This window comes from Scylla paramamosain, chromosome 23 (assembly GCF_035594125.1).
Source record: "Scylla paramamosain isolate STU-SP2022 chromosome 23, ASM3559412v1, whole genome shotgun sequence".
NCBI lineage: Eukaryota > Metazoa > Arthropoda > Malacostraca > Decapoda > Portunidae > Scylla > Scylla paramamosain.
Window position 1 is genome coordinate 15,641,908 of NC_087173.1, and position 20,621 is coordinate 15,662,528.

Here is a 20,621-nt window from a genome sequence, read left to right on the forward strand (position 1 = left end):
CTTGGCTACTTGGAGAACAGATTTGGCATGGTTCCGGGCAGAAATATAAAGTGCATGAGATTATATATATATATATATATATATATATATATATATATATATATATATATATATATATATATATATATATATATATATATATATATATATATATATATATATATATATATATATATATATATATATATATATATATATATATATATATATTCATCATTCATATATTTCATCTCACATGCGCTGTCTTCACGTGGCCAGCCTCACCTATTTTTAAACTGTTTTCCTTCCTATCGCTCTCTCAAGGAAATACCACACCTTCCCTACATTCCTGCCAGTTCTTAGAGAAAACACCTGCATTTTCTCTTCTCGTCCTCCTGGCCACTGGCGAAAATAACATCCTCTACCATTGGTCCTTTCACCCTATTTAGAGACAGCTCATTGGTCATTTCTTCATCTCAGATCCTGAATCCTGATCCATTTCTTTCACATAAATAGAGCCTGTACAGGTAGTTCGAGTCAGTTCCAGACAGAAAGAGAGAGAGAGAGAGAGAGAGAGAGAGAGAGAGAGAGAGAGAGAGAGAGAGAGAGAGAGAGAGAGAGAGAGAGAGAGAAGGGAGGGAGGGAGGGAGGGAGAGAGAGAGAGAGAGAGAGAGAGAGAGAGAGAGAGAGAGAGAGAGAGAGAGAGAGAGAGAGAGAGGAGGGAGGGAGGGAGGGAGGGAGAGAGAGAGAGAGAGAGAGAGAGAGAGAGAGAGAGAGAGAGAGAGAGAGAGAGAGAGAGAGAGAGAGAGAGAGAGAGAGAGAGAGAGAGAGAGAGAGAGAGCACATAAGTTCAGTTCAATCCATCAGAGAGTTCAGATCAGTGACAGAGTCAGTCTTCACAGAGAGAGAATCAAGCATCGTCACGTCCGTCCATCATTAAATCAAGAGGAAACCTTATCAAAATCTTGTGTTCCTTTACTCACACATTCAACCATAATCCAAACCTCTACCCACGATCTCCACGCTACCAACAATATTTATTGGAGAAGCAGTCAGCCACCACCATTTATCCTGCCACCATCATCTCCAGCAATATCCAGTAAGTCAAGCAAGCAGTGGTCTCTCCAAAACAGTGGTGCAGCAAAATCTATCTGATATAGTAGTGGCCAGCGGTATCCAGCTACTACCAGGTCCTCCAGAGTTAATCGATACAATTAGTGTGCAGCGGTGTTGAGCGATTGAAGAATACACAAACTCTCGACTCTCTCTCAAAAATCTAGTACACGCTGAGACACAAGTATCACACCACCATCGCAGGTAAGTTGCGAGGCGTTATCATTTATCACTCAGACGACATTGTTGGTGTATCGCTCTCGACATGGCAAGTCGTGGTCCAATCTTGTCTGTCCCTCACCACGCTTCAGTCCTGGGTCAACACACCCCCACGTGCTCTCCGTCGCTCCTGCCTCATCTACCTGTCGCCACACCTGTCATCACGCCTGTTCCTGCTGTGCGCCGGCCTGCTTCTTCTGGAGGTCCGGGTGTCCCTTGGCTCCTTCCCCGAGCCACCCCCACCCACCACCCTCTCCCATCCGAATACTCGCGGTCACGCCTCATCTGGTCATCTCCCCGAGCTGCGGTACACACTGGATCGCCGCGCCTGTCGCCACCACTCCCCTGCCGCCGCCCTCTCACTGCCCAGACTTGGCCAAGGTCATCTCTCTCCACATCTTTTCCCAGCTACAGTGTTCCCAGTCATCATGTTGTCACTTCATCACCGCCAAATTTAAGTGTTTCATCTGCTTTTGATTATTCTCGTCCTTTCCACTCTTCTTTCTTCTGATATTAAGTAGTGTCTATCTATCTATTTATCTATCTATCTATCTATCTATCTATCTATTTATCTATCTGTCTGTCTGTCTGTCTGTCTCCCTATCTGTTTCCTGCCTGTCTGTCTGTCTGTCTGTCTGTCAATCCGTGTATATATTATTCCCTTCAGTCCCTCATTATTATTTATTGTTGTCTATGTTATCATATATGATTACTGAGTCCGTTCCACTCATCTACCACTCTATTTGGTTCTCAAACAGAGTGGTAGATGAGTGGAACGGACTCAGTAATCATGTAGTTAGTGCTAGGACACTAGAGAGCTTTAAGAGAAGATTAGACAAGTTAATGGATGGGGATAACAGATGGAAATAGGTAGGTGTGTTTCATACAGGGACTGCCACGTGTAAGCCTGGTTGCTTCTTTCAGCTTCCCTTATTTCTTATGTTCTTATGTTCTTATGTAAGTTAGTGGCATCCCCTCCCTCCTATCGCTCTCGACGTGGAAAATGGTGCTCCGATCTTGCCTGTCCCTCACCACACTTCAATCCTGGGTCAGCACACCTTCATGTGCTCTCCGTCGCTCCTACCTCATCTCCCCGTGGCATTCTGTGTATCATATTGTGTGCTATTCTGTGTATCATATTCTGTGCTATTCTGTGTGTTTCATACTTCTGTATATGTTCTTCACTGATTCTCTGTGCGATTCACGTCTCTTATGAAAACACGGTTACAGTTTGCATGATCTTCATCACTACCTGTTACATGTCTGCTGAAAATACCATGACACCTCAAATCACATGAGATTCCAAACTTATCTGGAGCTGGCATAAAAACCGTTTATCAGTTTATTCAGAGGATTGAGGAGGAATGTACCAGACGTTCAGCCACGCCTGATAAGGATAAAATATCCATTTTTTAAATCTCATGTCTGTCACGAGCCGTCAAGTCTCGCTGGCCTGTTGGTGAAATCAGATAAATTCACTTCTCTCACTATCTTTGATGACTTCACCACTCACCTCAGAAATCATTTCCAGAGTCATTCAAAGCTTGGAGTCACCCATTCTCTCCTCAAACTCTCAAAATCTATCACATAGCACGTCCACTCACACATTAATCCTTACAAGGCAGAAAACACAGCTTCCTCTCTGAGCTCGGAATTGATCTCTCAGCTTCACCACTCACCTCAGAAATAATAAGAAAAATAATAAGAAAATAATCCAAGATTCAAATTGGTTTACTGATGACTCACTGTCAAAAGGATGAGTTAAAAGGCTCATAGCTTATCATTTGTTTACTATCTTCCTTGATGTTCACAATTTCCAGGTAGTAAGTGAAATTGAATTCAACAAAACCAGATTATATGATGTCTGCAAAGTCATATCTAATAAGCGTCCTCTTCCCAGCTCTGAGCCTCTTCAGGCAATTGATTCCTCTTCACCTGATTCTTTCATCTCACCTCATCACCCACCTTCTTGTTCTTCTTCACCTTCTCGTGGACGTTACACAAAACGTACATTCTCTTTGCTTAGATATCAGCATACTTGATCGAAATCGAGATCAAGAAATGTCACCTGCACCCGTTGCAAACTGCCTGGTCATGTTATCACGCAGTGTAAGGTTGTTCTTAATAGCTCAAGAAGACACTCATTCAACCCTGATGCATTCTGTTCCTTCAACAAAAGGGTAGGTCATTTCTTGCAAGACTGCAGGCATTATTATTCACAGTCTCAGGTTGCTCAACGAAAATCGTTGGGAAACTTTTCGCGCCCTTCTCTGGCCAATCCATCATAACATTATCATCAATTCTCAAATCATCACCTTCTTATGTACCTAAACAGCGTACAAAGCACAAGGTATGCTTCACTCATCATCTTAACTCAGCACTTCCTTCAGTTAACATTAGATATGCAAAATTATTCAATGGCAATGTCACAGATGTTGCGTGTCACTCTGCACCATACAAAGCTTTCTTTGACATGGGTGCTGCTGTTAACCTTATCAAGATGGATGTATTTAGGAGACTCTCTTCCTCTTCTCAGAATCACATCACTGCATTACCTCCTGGGAAAATTATCTTACCCCATAGGCAAGTACTCTTAGCACTGTCTTTATCACCGCAGCAACCAGACACGTGTGATTATTTCTACAATGTATCAAATATATCTTTTAATGCTGATCTTCTCATAGGCTTCAACACCATATACAAGTATGACATCACCTTATTCCATGCTATCAATGAAATCGCTCAAGTGGATACTTACATTCCTGCTGTTCTTCCCTATGATACTTCTTCTCCTGCAGTTGGAACTATTCCTTCTTCTAGCGACTAGATATTATCTACATGGGATTCTCATGTTACAACATCTACTTTGTCAGTCTCACAGCCTCATTCTCAACCATCTTCCCAATCAGACCACGATGTAACTATTCGTAAACACATTTCCAAGAGAAGGTAGTAGGTACCTGCTGAGGTCGAAAGCAGTGGATCAGGGGATGCTGTAAACTTATCATTAAAACCAGCTGTGATCTCACTGAACGTTTCTCTTTGTGTCTCACAACACAAAGGGGCGGTCACAACCTGCCCTCTAAAGACAACTCTTCCTCCACACAAAACTACAAGCACCTAATAACACACACACACACACACACACACCCTTCACCGAAAAATTCAAAATTATCATGGTAACTCCTACACTAGCCTAGGAGCTCCCATCTGGGGAGTGGACCGCAAATGTCCCCCGGTCGGATTGCTTTTCTGATAACGACCTTAAGTGTCTTGACATGTAGGAGTACATAGATACACCATTAGAAGTTCGAGGTAGGTTCCAGTAATGCGGTTTACACCTCGTTGGGTACTGCCACGGTCTCGGTCATTCGGCTGACAGGACGCCTACTTAAAACACCACACACTCACGCCTGCAATGGTTTTCCTTTATTGTGATTTAAGCACCACCTGCAGTTTGGGACTCTGTTGTACACTTGCTGTGACCGTGTCTGGGGAATTTAACTGCGCCTGTGAACAGCGCCCGCAAATAAACTCACGGCACCTTGCTGTGACCGTGTCTGGGGAATCTAACTGGGCCTGTGAACAGCGCCCGCAAATAAACTCACGGCACCTGTCTGGAAGCTTCTGTACCGATCTCCGCTCTACAAGTGGTGACCCCGGAGTGACCAGACGTAACGTGATCATCGTGGAGCAGGGACGGCCTACGGACTGTGGTGATTGGTGGCAGACTATAACTACACAGTGACTATATGCTGGTCGTCCAGGTACTCTATTATTTTACTTTTGTCCTGTTTGGAATCTATGCCCTTGGAACTACGCCGAACCAGGACGAGGGTTCGCTACTTACATCTAGTGCGTCGCAGGATAGTGTTTCTTCCGTGACCACAGGTGTTGCCGTCAAACCACCACCCTTTGATGAGACTTCAGTAACACGCTGGTTTACAATAATTGAATCACAGTTTGTTCTTGCCAAGATCACTGTTTCAAGTACTAAATTTCACCATATATTATCAAATTTGCCACTTAGAGTAATCAATCAATTGTGATGAAGTCATCAATTCTTCAGACTATGGTGAATTAAAGCAATCTTTGATATCTCTTTTCACCAGGTCAAAACCTGAACTTTTTGACTCTCTTGTTAATCAAAATAACATAATGTGTGACAGACCTTCCACGTATTTGAGAGAGTTGCGTAAAATAGCTGCTCAACTAGGGGTGGATCATTCCTTTATAAAGTTAAAATTTTTGAAAGCATTACCTAGTAGCATCAGACCTCTCCTAGTGACATATGAGGAGAGCTCTACACTAGAGGAACTGGCTCGTGTAGCTGAGACATTATTGGCCTATGGCTCAAGTAATGCGAGTGTAAACAACAGCGCTAATGTTTCCATGGTGGAAGGTGGACAAGGGTCCAGGCCTGCGAGCCGGAATAGAGATAATGGTAATAGAGGCCCAAATTTCACTTCAGCTTGTCAGGATAATGTATTTTCTAGAACTTGTGTTCCCATTGGAGTGCGCGCCTTTCATGAAGGTCAGCGTCCTCAGGTGTGCAGGTACCATCTGTATTATGGTAACAGGGCAAAATCATGTAAACGATGGTGTATACTTTCTTCTACAGCTTCTAATATTTTACCAGAATCTCGCCCTAATTCTCGTATTCCACCAGGCGGGAAACTAGTAGGGCAGTCTGTAGAAATATCAGTTGCGACCGTCGGACTGCCACTTAGAGTAAGTGCCACAATCGGTTGCAAGAATTACCAATTTTTGATAGATACTGGTTCATCACTTTCGCTGCTTCCTAATGAATCAGAACTTACTCCATTCCTCAGGCCAACTGCTGTTACTCTTACTAATGCTTCAGGTAAACCCATACGTTGTTATGGTGAAGTCGATGTAGACCTTGGGATACGATGTATTAGGCGTTCTTTCCCTTGGTCTTTCGTCATTGCTGACGTTATACATCCAATTTTGGGAACCAATTTTCTTGCAGCTAACTCACTAATGGTAGACTAAAATCCAGTCGCTAATAGACTCCTCTACCCAATGTAAGATTCCTCTTGAAGTTTCTTATTCTCCTATTTATTCATATTTGGTTAATTATAATGTGGTAGACTCAAAAGCTGAACTACTTTCTCAGTTTCCGGTTCTCACTTCACCTTTGCAGTTGTCAGCTACCACACCTCCTGTGGAAACTATACACCATCGTATTGATACAGGTGACTCACCTCCTATACATTTCAAAGCAAGACCTTTGACAGGTGAGAAGCTCAAAGCGGCTAAAGATGAATTTCAGTTTTTGCTTAATGCCGGAATCATTCGGCGCTCTAACGCTCCTTGGGCGTCTCCTCTGCACCTCGTGCCTAAGAAGGAGCCCGGTGCTTGCAGACCTTGTGGTGACTATCGCGGACTCATTAACGTAACTGTGAATGATAAATATCCCATACCACATTTGCGCTGTCTCACCATGTCACTTAAGGGTAAGACCATATTTTCAAAGATCGATTTGCAGCGTGCATACTTACAGATCCCTGTGGCCAAAGATGATGTACCTAAGACTGCAGTATGCACATCGTTTGGTCTGTTTGAATTTTTGTATATTTTTGTATAGCGCAGGTTCCACTTTTCAGCGCTTCATTGATACCATATTGGTTAATGTTAAGAACACTTTCACCTACTTGGATGACATCTTAGTAGCTAGTACAACTCTTGAAGAACACATTGCTGATGTTAAGACTGTTCTTTCTACTTTAGCAAAACACAACTTAAGACTATCTATAGATAAATGTGAATTTTTCAAGTCCTCGCTCACCTTCCTTGGCTATGATGTCAGTGCTCATGGAATTAGACCACCTCAAAACCGCGTCACTGCAATTTCAGTTTCCTTTACCTCAAACTTCAACTGTATTGCGCCATTTTATGGGGATGCTAAATTTCTTTAGACCAATGATCCCTAATTTTGCCGATGTTGCTTATTCATTGACAGAACTCTTACGGCATAATCCATCTTCTAAATCTCTCTCATGGACAGATGTTGCAAGGGACTCCTTCAACAATTTGAAGCAAGCCCTAGTCACCTGTCCTACCCTCGCCTATCCCTCTCAGAAGGCAACTGATTACCAGCTTGTGACTGACAGCTCGAGCTTCGCAGTTGGCGCAGCTCTATACCAGGTTATAGATGACACGCCTACGCCTCTAGGATTTTATTCCAAAAAGCTCTCTGACACTCAGAAAACCTATTCCACCTATGACAGAGAACTCTTAGCTTCTTATTTGGCTGTCATTCACTTTAAAACACTCATTGATGGCCACTCGGTCACCTTGTTCCTTGACCATAAACCTTTAGTTTCTGCCTTTCATTCTAAGTCAGTTGCAAAGTCTGATAGGCAACAACGGCAACTTTCTTTAATCTCTGAATATGTATCATCAGTAGTGTACATCCGTGGGGACAACAATGTTGTTGCCGATTGTTTATAAAGACCATCATGTGCAATTTCAGTTGATTCTTTCGATTTGTGTGGCATAGCTCGTTCCCAGGAAGGTGACACCGAGGTCGGTTTGTACAAGGAGATTATCCAATTATACCTTGCCCTCTAATTTTGCTCTATGGTGCGACATATCTACCAACGCACCAAGACCGTTTGTTCCTTCTTCTCTTAGGATAAATGTCATTCATTCTTTACACGATCTATCTCATCCTGGTATTAAAGCCACTGCTAAAATAATTAAACAACGTTATTTCTGGCCTTGTATGGACAAAGATATAAAGGAGTTTGTAACGAATTGTCTTAAATGTCAACAAGCTAAAACACACTGACACACAAAATCACCAGTTTCTCCTATTTCTACTCCTACTGATCGCTTCCAGACTGTTCATATAGATATTGTTGGACCATTGCCTCCTGCTACTCTTCCTAACTACCCATACCCTCTCCCATACAATTACCTTCTCACTTGCATTGACAGAGCGACAAGATGGACGGAAGCTATACCTGTAATAGACACCACCGCGAGCTCCGTCGCTATTGCATTCGTGGTTGGTTGGATTTCTCGTTTTGGAGTACCGCTACAGGTAGTGACAGACAGAGGTGCTCAATTTGAAAGTGAGTTGTTTTCCGAGCTTTCCTCAATTATTGGCTTCCATCACATGCGAACAACTGCTTATCATCCTCAAGCGAACGGTATCATTGAACGCCATCACCGCTCTCTAAAATCAGCGATACGTGCTAGACAAGAGAACTGGTTTTATGCTTTGCCCATAGTCTTACTTGGATATCGCTTGACACCTAATATGACCAGTTACTCGCCATTCACTGCTGTCACAGGAACTCATATGTTGTGTCCTTCTGCAATTATCACTAAAGACTCGCCAATATCAACAAAGATACTATACACCGCTTGATTAAAGAAATTCAGGCCATTGATTTTTATAACTTTTCATCAGGTGAATGTCACTCCTCATCTAAACCATATGTTCCTAACGTTCTGTTTTCATGTTCAAAGGTCTGGGTGCGGATTGACAGAGTTCGCAAAAGTTTAGAAGCTCCTTATTCGGGATCTTATGAAGTAATACAACGTGACCCGAAATATTTCATCCTCAGACTACTTCAGGGTGACACGTCTGTATCTATTGACCATTTGAAGCCAGCTTATATACCAATCACCAGACAAGCACCATCTAATGATAGAGATGACCTGACTACGTCTACCTTAGACTCTAATTCATCTCCTTTGCCTGATATCTCTGCTTCTACACCTTCCCCTTCTGCTTATTTCCAGTCTGATCTTTCTCGCCATACCATACCTAACTTCCCTCGTACAACTCGTTTAGGGAGGACAGTGTATTTCAATCAACACCCTCACTATTTATATTACTAGGTGAACTCCGTTATTGAGGGGGGAGTATTGTAGGAGTACATAGATACACCATTAGAAGTTCGAGGTAGGTTCCAGTAATGCGGTTTACACCTCGTTGGGTACTGCCACGGTCTCGGTCATTCGGCTGACTGGACGCCTACCTAAAGCACCACACACTCACGCCTGCAATGGTTTTCCTTTATTGTGATTTAAGCATCACCTGGAGTTTGGGTCTCTGTTGTATACTTGCTGTGACCGTGTCTGGGGAATCTAACTGCGCCTGTGAACAGCGCCCGCAAATAAACTCACGGCACCTGTCTGGAAGTTTCTGTACCAATCCCCGCTCTACAGACACTCCCTCAACTTTTTCTTCATTAACTTCTGCTGCAACATTCGCGGTCTAAGATCTAATTTTCAATCTGTAGAACACCACCTCTCCTCTTCTAAACCTCATCTTCTTTTCCTCACTGAAACTAAGGTGTCTGAGGCAACTGACAGTAGCCCCTTTTCTGTTCCCTCCTACTTTCTCTATCCTCATTTTCAATCCAAAGCTGGATGTTGCGTTTATGTGCGCAACGACTTAACCTGCTCTCGTGGCCACGCTCTTGAATCTTCCGAGTTTTCCACCATCTGGCTACGACTATAGAATCACTCTCAAACTAAATTTATCTGTGCTGTATACCTCTCACCTAATTCCTCTGATTATAAGAAATTCTTTGACTACTTAACTCCCAAAATGCAGCACATTCTGACTCTTTTCCCTTTTGCAGAGATCTCTATTCTTGGAGACTTCAATGTTCACCACCAGCTTTGACTTTTCTCTCCCTTCACTGACCATCCTGGTGAATTAGCCTTCAACTTTGCTATCCTCCACTACCTAGAGCAATTGGTGCAACACCCTACTCGTATTCCTGATCGACTTGGAGATACGCCAAACATTCTTGATCTTTTCCTGACCTCTAATCCTTCTGCTTATGCTGTCACCCTCTCTTCTCCGTTGGGTTCCTCCAATCAAAATCCCATATCTGTATCTTGTCCTGTCGCTCCAATCCCTCCTCAGCATCCCCTAAGCGAAGGTGCCTCTGGTGTTTTGCCTCTGCTAGTTGGTGGGGACCTGAGGAGGTATTCTGCTAATTTCCCTTGGAATGACTACTACTTCAGTGTGCCGAGCACATGGCAAAGATGATAGGGTCTGGCATGGAGGCGTACATTCCTCACTTTTTCTTGACCTAAACCTTCTAAACCTTGGTTAAACACAGCTTGTTCTCGTGCTATACATGATAGAGAGGTGGGCCACAAAAGGTACTTAAGCCTATATATATATATATATATATATATATATATATATATATATATATATATATATATATATATATATATATATATATATATATATATATATATATATATATATATATATATCATATTTATATTTTGTTATATGCTGGTTATAGTTTGTAATTGCATTGTACAGTACATATTAAAATTTCGACTATTTCCACACAATGGCAAGAGAACAACAGAAGCACCTGACCCCTCCCAAGTCGCACAGGTGACATGTGACTCGTGAGTCGTGAGGCCTGGGTGTGTAGGCCTAAGTGGATTGATTTTTAATGTGAAAATAGCACATATTTTATTGATATTCCTTCCATTTATATTATAAACATAATTGTTTCACTCCTTACCCATCTTGGAACTACAGAGGAAGTCTAGAAAAACAATGCTATATATATTTTTTTTTCAGCAACACTGTAAAATAAGTATGCCACGTTTCTTTGTAGTTGTATAAGTACTTTATGCATATTAAGCTTATTTTTTATTGATATACTATAATATTTACTTTAAATTGCAGTGGTAGTATACATTTAGTTACCTATGATTCCTTTTACATATATCACAGCAATTACACATCGCTAATTTAGGATAGGAAGTATGGCCACGCCGCAGGCAGGGGAGTCCCTGTGTTGACCCCACCTAATCCTTGGTTTTAGAGTGGTGGGACTTTAGTACATATTACTCTACTCCGTGTTAAGGCTTGCTGAGACCCATCTTTATGTTGTGGTGTAATTTTGGAAATCAAGTAACCCCAAGCGAAAAATGTTAATTAAATATAAATCTCCCTTCACCTTGCTTATGTATTAAAAAAAAATGCTGTTTTCTTAGATCCCTGTAACATTGTTAACACTATAATTAAAATTTCTAAAACTTTTAATAAAAAAGAGAGACATCCAAAAGTATACAAAAGCAGCAATGCTAAATATGCAAATATGAAGGAAGCAATATACTTTTTGCCATACTTGCACACACACACACACACACACACACACACACACACACACACACACACACACTACATTTCCTGCCTGCCCACATGGTCTTGTTGCTGGATAGCATAACACAAAACACAAAGAAGAGTAGTACTCATTTTAAAATCACCCAAGCAAAACCTTTACTGATTAAAAAAAATAATAATAATAATGATAATAACAATGAATGAATAGATAAATGAATAAATATATACAATGAATATAGAAGTTGCTACATTTAATTTAATTAAATAATAATAATTTAATTAAATAATAATTTAATTGAACGACCTTAGTCGTTCTATTGAATATAGCAGGTCACTAAAACAACATATACAGTATAATGTTGATAATTATGTAAGAGAACAAGATCTTGTGTAGTTTCCTTACCTCCAAATTGGGATTGGAATCAACAGATTGTAGTAAAGCCCAGTTTGTTGGTAGATCTTCAGGATGCATGTCCACAAGAGCTTTCCTGTTGATTATTAAATAAGAAAATTAATAGATATATACTCAACACTGGTGGATTATTTTATTCCTTCATAGTTAAACAACACACTTGTGATAATAGATTATATTACCACTGGTGGATAATTTCTTCCTTCAATAATAGATTATATTACTAATATAATAATATGATAATATATTATATTACTGTATTAACAAGAAACAAGAAACAAGAAAAAAAATAAAAGAAGAGAAGATAGAATAAGTAAAAAGAAAGAATAAATGGAGAAGACGGATGAAGTAAGGAGAAAACAAGTGGTCACTCCATCTAGAAGGTATTAACACTTGACATCGAGGAACCGAGGAAAACAACAAACAGACGCAGGACCCACGCAGGGCAAAAACAAGAAGAAGGCTATAAACCACTTGGGCGAGGGCAGCCTGGGACAAAAGGCGGTTAACGAGAATGTAGAGGACAAGGCAAAGAAAGCGATAGAAAGGGAAAGTAAAACAGATCAGGAAGTGTAAGGCAGCAGAAGGAAAGGTTAGCCTATATAAACATACGAACACCCACTTCAGCTCCGCCTCCAAACTGCCCCTATACCCTGACTGGCCTTCTGTATCAAGTACTACGCCTGTGGCCGGATCATATACGTAAATAAGAAACGTGAATGGTTAATATGTTAAATGTTATGGAAATAGAGATAATTTTCTGAGTGAAATATATGAATTAGACAGTAACAGACAGAGAGGCAAAGGTTTCAGAGGACTTGACCAGAGATAGGTCTAGATGTACGGAATAACTTTAAGTAAGTGGAACTTGAAGGTGTAATGCAGTGTAGAAATCAACTGTCTTTTAAAATGGGGGATTAGGAATTTACATGTTTTATATTTGGTATAAATGGTTTGTATGGTGTACGAAATTTTACTTAATTACAAAATATTTATGGTAATTGATGTGATGCTGATATCGTTGTGTTTTCTAAATAAAAATTAATTGCACTGACTGAAAATTAGCTGTGTTTATGAATCTGATGTGCACGATGATTACGTTAATTAATGAATATGTTGAAAGTGGCACCAACTAACTTTGAACGAACTGAAGATAAATTCGAGTGAGAAACGTTGACTTGTAAGAAATGTAAATAATAATTAGTAGCAATTCATTAAAATCTGAAAATGTTTGTGAGTTTCCAGTAGCCTTTAAAATACCAAATCCATGCAACATCTCGATCTACGACACACTAATCAATCTTTTTCGTTTAAAACTTCACACAAATAACTGCGAAATAGCGCAATGCGCTGTATTTAATGATCTTTAATTCAAGCCTAAAAGAAAGGACAGTTAAAATGACATAACAATTATAGTCGTTACAAGCCAAACTGATTAAGACGCCACTGCTCCCTGCCTCCTCCTCTTCCTCTCGCCGTGGCAGCTCACAGAATGTTCTTCCACTGCTCTTTATTGTATTTTGAATATTTTCATTTAAGTAATTATTCTTCCTATATGCTGGTTTATAAAAAGAAAAAAATATCAAAAGGAAAATAATAATATCAAGATATTGATCTTTCAGAAAATTTATAGAAACAAACATTATTTATGTCAATACACTCCGTGTAGCGGCGCATGTCGAGTTGTGTGTTTGTATAAATTATTTATTTATTTACTTTCACAACTTCTCTGAAAAGTCACTACTTTGATACCATCATTGTTTTCACATGAATATTTTTTTTTCTTAAACTGCTAAGGGTAAGGATAACTGATAAATCGATTCAAAATATTTTAAATGTAAAAGGAATGAGAATGTGGAAAGAACATCATGAGAAGGAGGCAAGGGAGTGGCTTCCACATCAGCTTAGTCTGCACAAGTAATAATTCCCGTATTGGAATTCAGCTAATCACATAAAAAGAAAGGTTGAAATTTAATGAAAATTTAACCTAGTGTTGAAAGTATTATGAAACAGCTTCACACCAAAATCCAAACCATTTAAACTTTCTTTTCAGTAATACATATAAATATATATATATATATATATATATATATATATATATATATATATATATATATATATATATATATATATATATATATATATATATATATATATATATATATATATATATATGCTGATGAATCCTGTACATCATGCTGATCAAAACAAACTTAAAAAATGTAAAATTGGAAAAAAAAGTTACTTTTTAAGTATTGAAAGTCACTAAAAAAAAGATAACTATGAGAAAATGATCATCAAAGTTTCGTCACAAAATTAGTCTTATATCAATACATTTAATAAAATTTTACTTAATAAGCTTTACATCTCTATTATTCTACCTTCCAATAAAAAAATAATAATAATAATAATAATGATAATAATAATAATAAAAAGACATTCCATTAAAAAAAAAAAAATTACAAAATCTTTTTGACACATAGTTGATATATTCTTCTTTTATCACAGAGTACTATGTTCCATATGGTCCTTCACCATTCCCCCATCTTCCACACTGCCGTATAGGCTGCAGATTTTCCATTACCAACAAATACTACATAAAATTTTAGCCAATGATCTTCCCCACAGTGTAACGGCTGCAGAAGTTTCCATTCTCACTGATGCCTCACTGATTTTTCTTTCTTTTTTCTTTTTTTTTTTTTTTAAACATTCATGTTTGCTTTTCCACTGCAAGTACCTTGGTTTTAGTTTGCAGTCTGTTTTACTTTTTTTTTTTTTTTCATAATATACAGCCTTGACATTACTTTGAACAGGTACAATCATCTACAACGTATGATGTAACTACTCGTACTAATGATAGATCCCCTCTAGTCATCATATATTACTTCGTGATAAAATACCTTTGGCATCAGGCAACATGTTCAACTCAAAAATGATTTAAATTTCAAGAACATTATAATCTTCATATTTAGTCTTTGGAAGTATTTCCAGTTTCTTTTTATGAAGAAAAAACGAAGCATTACTCATCAAAGTCACTCCAAAAGAGCTAGCTAATGAATGCATACCTGCATAACCAAGGGCATTTTGCAGGCAACAATAAACCAGTGACAGTAAATTTCGTCCCACAGACTCCCTCTGTCCTTCAATGTTTACTTTTATTCTCTCTCTCTCTCTCTCTCTCTCTCTCTCTCTCTCTCTCTCTCTCTCTCTCTCTCTCTCTCTCTCTCTCTCTCTCTCTCTTCCTTTTCTTTCTTTCCAGTTTCCTCCCTTTTCTTAGACACTTCAGCACTGTAACGAAGTTTGGCATGTGATGGACGAGGCATTTTGTGATAAAAAAAAAAAAAAAGTGAGGCAAAAAGGCGAGTAACTAAATGTGAACAAAGCTTGACGGTCTGGAGGCCTTCCCTACCTACTCTTACGTTCTCCGATCCCTGTGGTTTGAGCTGGTATCCACAATAGATAGCACCACTTGCCATCTGCATTCGGCTGCAGCCGTATCCATGTAAACATTCGGCACCACGTGATCACAAACACTGCATGCACACATCCAAGGATTCTACATAGATTCTACACGTTCCTTCCACACATCAAAAGCCATGCCGCCTCTACATTGTTTCGCCGTGTCTGCTGCGTTAAGGGAAAAGGAGCCATACCTATTTATTTATTTTATTTATTTATTTTATTTTATTTATCTTTTTTTTTTTTGTATGCTGAAATGAAACTACATTTGTTCCCGAAAGACGCTGGAAGGTCCGTAAATATGATTTCAATATATTTATTATATCAAACACTATTATTATGACATATAAATTCTATAAATATAAGCTGAAAGCAGGCACGGTTTATTTTCAGTATTCCCGATTTGAGAATGATTTTATAGCGGCAGATTATGATAGCGATATTATATACGATTATTATAAGTTAACAAACTTAAATAATGGGGGATATGAACCAACTTCATCAGGAATTAATAAAAGCTTAAAATTGGAGCCGCGAGCTGTCTTCTTTATATATATATATATATATATATATATATATATATATATATATATATATATATATATATATATATATATATATATATATATATATATATATATATATGACATTTAAGTATTATTTAGTGGTACTGGTATCTACGGAGATAAAAGTAGTAGTGTTGATTCATGCAATTTGTTGTGTGGATATTATTATTTTTAAAAAATATGGATTATTTTTTATATAAGTCACTAGTTCAGTTGTGTTATAGGTAAAGTTAAGCTGTGTTTGTTAATCTAGGAAGGTTAGATTCTCTAGATAAGTGTTTTAAGTAAAAGAGTTTATGAAAATACAATATACTAAAAAAAGTAAATAAATACATTTTTTAAAATGTAGTTACTTCAGAAACTTTATCATTAACGATTGAATGTGTCACTGCAAATCACGACGGACTGTATTAAATGTTTCTTAATTCTAGATTATAATATTGATTGTTGGACTGAAAGATAAGTAAATAAATAAATAAATAAATAAATAATAATAATAATAATAATAATAATAATAATAATAATAATAATAATAATAATAATAACAATAACAATAATAATAATAATAATAATAATAATAATAATAATAATAATAATAATGATAATAAAATAAAATAAACTAAAATAAAATAAAATAATAAAAAGTTGACTCTACTTTTTTTTTCAAGACAAGAAATTCATAGGCAATAAAAGTCATTTATTGTTTGGTCCTGTTCCCATTCCTTCTGGTAAGCTATGAAAATTTCATGTACATATATCTAAAGATATTGATTCCCTATAGCTACTTTGTTTAAATTGAGTGTTTGTCATGTATAAGCTTTCTCATTCACCCGCACTTTTAAATAATTATTTATATTAATTACTATATGCCATAATTTACTGCAGGTGGCGAAGGGGACTTAACACCACAAAGATATGAAGGTGATTTAGTGCATTACATTTAGTTTGGTGTAATGTATACAGGGACATGACATTCTTGATAGAATTATATACTCAAACTACCTGCTACATTTATATTTGTTATGTACAGAAAGAAAATTTATGTCCTACTATCATTTCATGATACACATGTTTTTCAGGTGATAATTTATTTGAAAATGCATCTTACATCTAAATAAACAGAAGCACCAGCATCCTCAGAGGTTTTATGGACATTGACTTGCCACAAGGGGAGGCTAGCAATTCAGCTATTACCATGGAGCAGCCACTCAATAGTTAGTCAAAGCATGTACCCGTGCATACTAAAACTTATTTTTGTAGGTATGAAAGATACTACAGACTAATTAATTAAAGTAATTACTTATAATACACAGTAAAAATAATTACTACATTACACTATAACTGGAATCTATTGCGTAATGAGACTGAATCAGTACTAGTTTCATTACCCACTTGTAATGATATGCATTTTGCCTTACTCATGTACTTTTAGAAATGTTCGTGTTGTGCAGCCTTATTTTGCTATTCATGTATGTGTTCCTTCATTACTACAGATTATCATATCAACGATTTCGATGAGTTCCAAGAGTAGCCACACCTTCCCCATCCCCAGCCACATCCACCACAAGAGCAGCCTGCTCACCCACACCAACACCCACCACAACACCAGCCTTCTCAACTACAGAAATGTATGTTAGCATTTTCAAAAGAAGGGTGTCTCAAAACTGAACCCCCATTGAAACACTCCTTTCTTTCATAGCCTTTGTTAGGGATATATGAATTCCTACCTCTAGCTTTCTCCACTATCCTACCTTCTTCACATAGAAGTTTCCTAACGTTAGTGCTTAAAATAGTGAATTAATTTCGGTGATAGTAGTAGAGTTCAGCAGAAATGTTTTACCATTTTTTTTTTTTTTTACAGGATATTTGAGTGAAACTTTTGGTAATGGTATATGACCATTTTATTCACTCTGTATTATTAGGAGTGTTTGTTTCTCAGATTGTCTATTTATTTATTTATTTTTTTATAATTACCTATATACTATATTTCATTCTTGTAATGGTCTTCAAAATCAAATTGTAGTGAAATAAGTAAGGAACATTATTTAATAGCAAAATGGTGTTGACGTGTAGTATATTTCTAGTAAGTGTTCCAAACCTTATATTACATTCAGAAAGGGATCCGTAACCCAAAGATTCACTTTCTCTATTTTCTCAAAGCAGCGACTGTTGTGTTAGCTATATGAAAATATGTAGGGTAAAACAATGATAGCATTCTCATTCATCCAACACTATTCTAAATTATGATTGATTTTCAGTGTGGACCTTGACTATTGCACTGTGTACCCAATGGCGGTAGAAGCAGAAATGACCTCTCCTGCCCTAAGTGTTGCTGAAGGAGTGTGATACGTAAATTGATGTATTAAAACTGTGGAAATCAATATCAAGGTGACATATTTTAATCATATCTTAACGAGTAGGCCGTACTTTCAGCTCTACAAGGCTGATCCACCAAGTAGACAGGTCTCCCTGACCGGTGTCCAGATACCATGCAGTTGAAAGCCCACTCTGCTCAGTGATGCCACAGCCTCAACCAGAGTTGGGCTTTCGAAAAAAAATAATAATAAATCTTATATTATTGCATCTTTTGAATACCTGCCTTTGGGATACCAATCTCGCCTCTGATGAAATTTAATTGAAGTGTAAATTAAGTAAGCGAACATCCTGTGACCAAGAACTCCCAAGATCCTGTTTACAATCCCAAATGTGGCGCCTTGTTTAGTACGGATGGGAGAGGATGCTGTGAGAACACTTCACACCTTAGGCAAATACCCTTCTCGAAGTCATAAATGAATAATACATTGTTGTGTTCAGGGCCCCTATTAATAAACACTTTGAAAGCTAAAAGTTGCTCCAAACTACTAAAAGAACTCTCTAAGTTGTAAGTTTGCTCCTATACGTGTTTTCAAGGTGGGCGAAAGATAAAAGTACCTCGGAGAGGCTTTTACATGAGTTAAGAGTTTACATGAGTCTGTTTTGTCAACAAAGGCGGAATATACGTACATACATGCATACACATCTGTGTGTGAGTGTGTGTGTATTATGTAGGATGCTTTGATTGTTTGATGAATGAGGAGAACCCAAGGGGTCACCATGATGATGGAATTCCTTATCCACAACTGACAAGTGGAGTAGAGAGAGAAGTCGTGAAAACTCTTAAAAGAATGAAAAATGACAAGGCAACCAGATCCCGATAAGATCCCGGTGGAGGCTTGGAGGGCCCTAGAAAACAAAGGAGTGGATTTTCTCTGGAAGTTGATGTGCAAGATAGATCATCAGGAAGATATTCCAGATGAATGGAGGGAGAGTGTTTTGGTATCTATCTTCTAGAAGAAAGAAGATGTTCAAGAGTGTGGAAACTACTGTGGAATCAAATTACTACCACATACGATGAAGATCTGGGAAAGGATAATGGACAAGAGACCAAGGCTAGAGGTTGAAGTTTCCAGAGGTCAGTTTGGTTTCATGCCTGGGAGAGGAACAACAAGCCCAGTATTTATATTGAGGCAAATGGCTGAAAAGTACAGTGAAAAACAAAGGGAACTACATATGGTTTTCATAGACCTGGAAAAGCCCTATGACAGAATACCGATGCAAGGGCTGTGGAGATGCCTGAGAGAGAGGAAGATGCCAGAAAAGTATGTAAGACTGGTGAAGGAAATGTATAGGGCTGTCAAGACACGGGTGAAGAGTGGAGTAGGCACGACAGACAGCTTTAGAGTGGAGATGGGGCTGCATCAGGGCTCTGCGTTGATTTCTGACTGAGGATGTATGAGTGAGGACACCATGGGACATAATGTATGCAGATCATGTTGTTTTATTGGGCGAGTCTAAAGAAGGGATAGAACAAAGACTGGGTGAGTAGAGGTTAGCATTGGAGAGTAGAGCGATGAAGATAAGAAGAACAAAGACAATATATGGAGTGTACAGAGGATAAGCAGAATAGATGTGAAAGCTTCAAGCTGGATGAAGTGAAGCTAAAGAGAGGAGATGCCTTCAGGTATCTGAGATCTACCATATAAGGAGATGACTATGAGGATAAGGAAGTAACTACAAGGATCCAACCGTGTTGGATGAGCTGGAGGGATGTATCAGAGGTATTTCAAGACACTTATAAAGATTTCAAGACACTTATCCTTCAATTTTTGACTACCGCTTTGGATCCTTTTTATGGGATTGCCATTTCAGTGGGCATTTTTTTTTTCGGATTTTTGTTGCCCTTGGTCAGTGTCCCTCCTACATAAAAAAAAAAAATTGTGTGACAGAAAAATGCCAGAAAAAAATAAAGGGAAAGGCTTGCAAAATGGTGGTGAGACCAGTGATGACATATGTAGCAGAGGCACTACCTGTGAGGAAAATAAATGAGAAGAGGATGGAAGTAGCAGAAATGAGGATGTTGCATTGGATATGGTGTGTAACGAGGGAGGATATAATCAACAATACAAGGATAAAAGGAAGAGTGAAAATTGGAGATAGTTCAGAGAAGATACAGAAAGCAAGGCTTAGATGTTACAGGCATGTAATGGGAAGGGACAGCAAGTGATGAGAGAAGAGTCCTGGATTTGGATGTGCAAGGAAGGAGGAGAAGAGGGAGACCTAAGACTAGATGGAAAGATTGCATGCAAGATGATATGAGAGAAAAGGGACCAGATACCAACGATGCAGGTGACAGAAGATATTGGAGGCGGCTCATCAAAAACAGTGACCCCATATAAAGATAGGC

The 20,621-nt window shown here is 38.4% G+C and overlaps 1 protein-coding gene and 1 long non-coding RNA gene across 2 annotated transcripts in view; one reads left to right on the forward strand and one right to left on the reverse strand.

Moving 5' to 3' along the window:
• The window catches only part of LOC135112269 (uncharacterized), a 98,630-nt gene that overhangs the window by 63,926 nt on the left and 14,083 nt on the right, over positions 1–20,621 (reverse strand). The window contains exon 2 of the mRNA XM_064026557.1: positions 11,865–11,949. Coding sequence (XP_063882627.1) covers positions 11,865–11,949 — 85 coding nt within the window. The remainder of the gene's footprint in view (positions 1–11,864; positions 11,950–20,621) is intronic.
• Positions 17,344–18,745, forward strand: LOC135112468 (uncharacterized). Its single transcript, XR_010274411.1, has 2 exons — positions 17,344–17,526; positions 18,157–18,745. It is a non-coding gene; the product is annotated as an uncharacterized LOC135112468 (long non-coding RNA).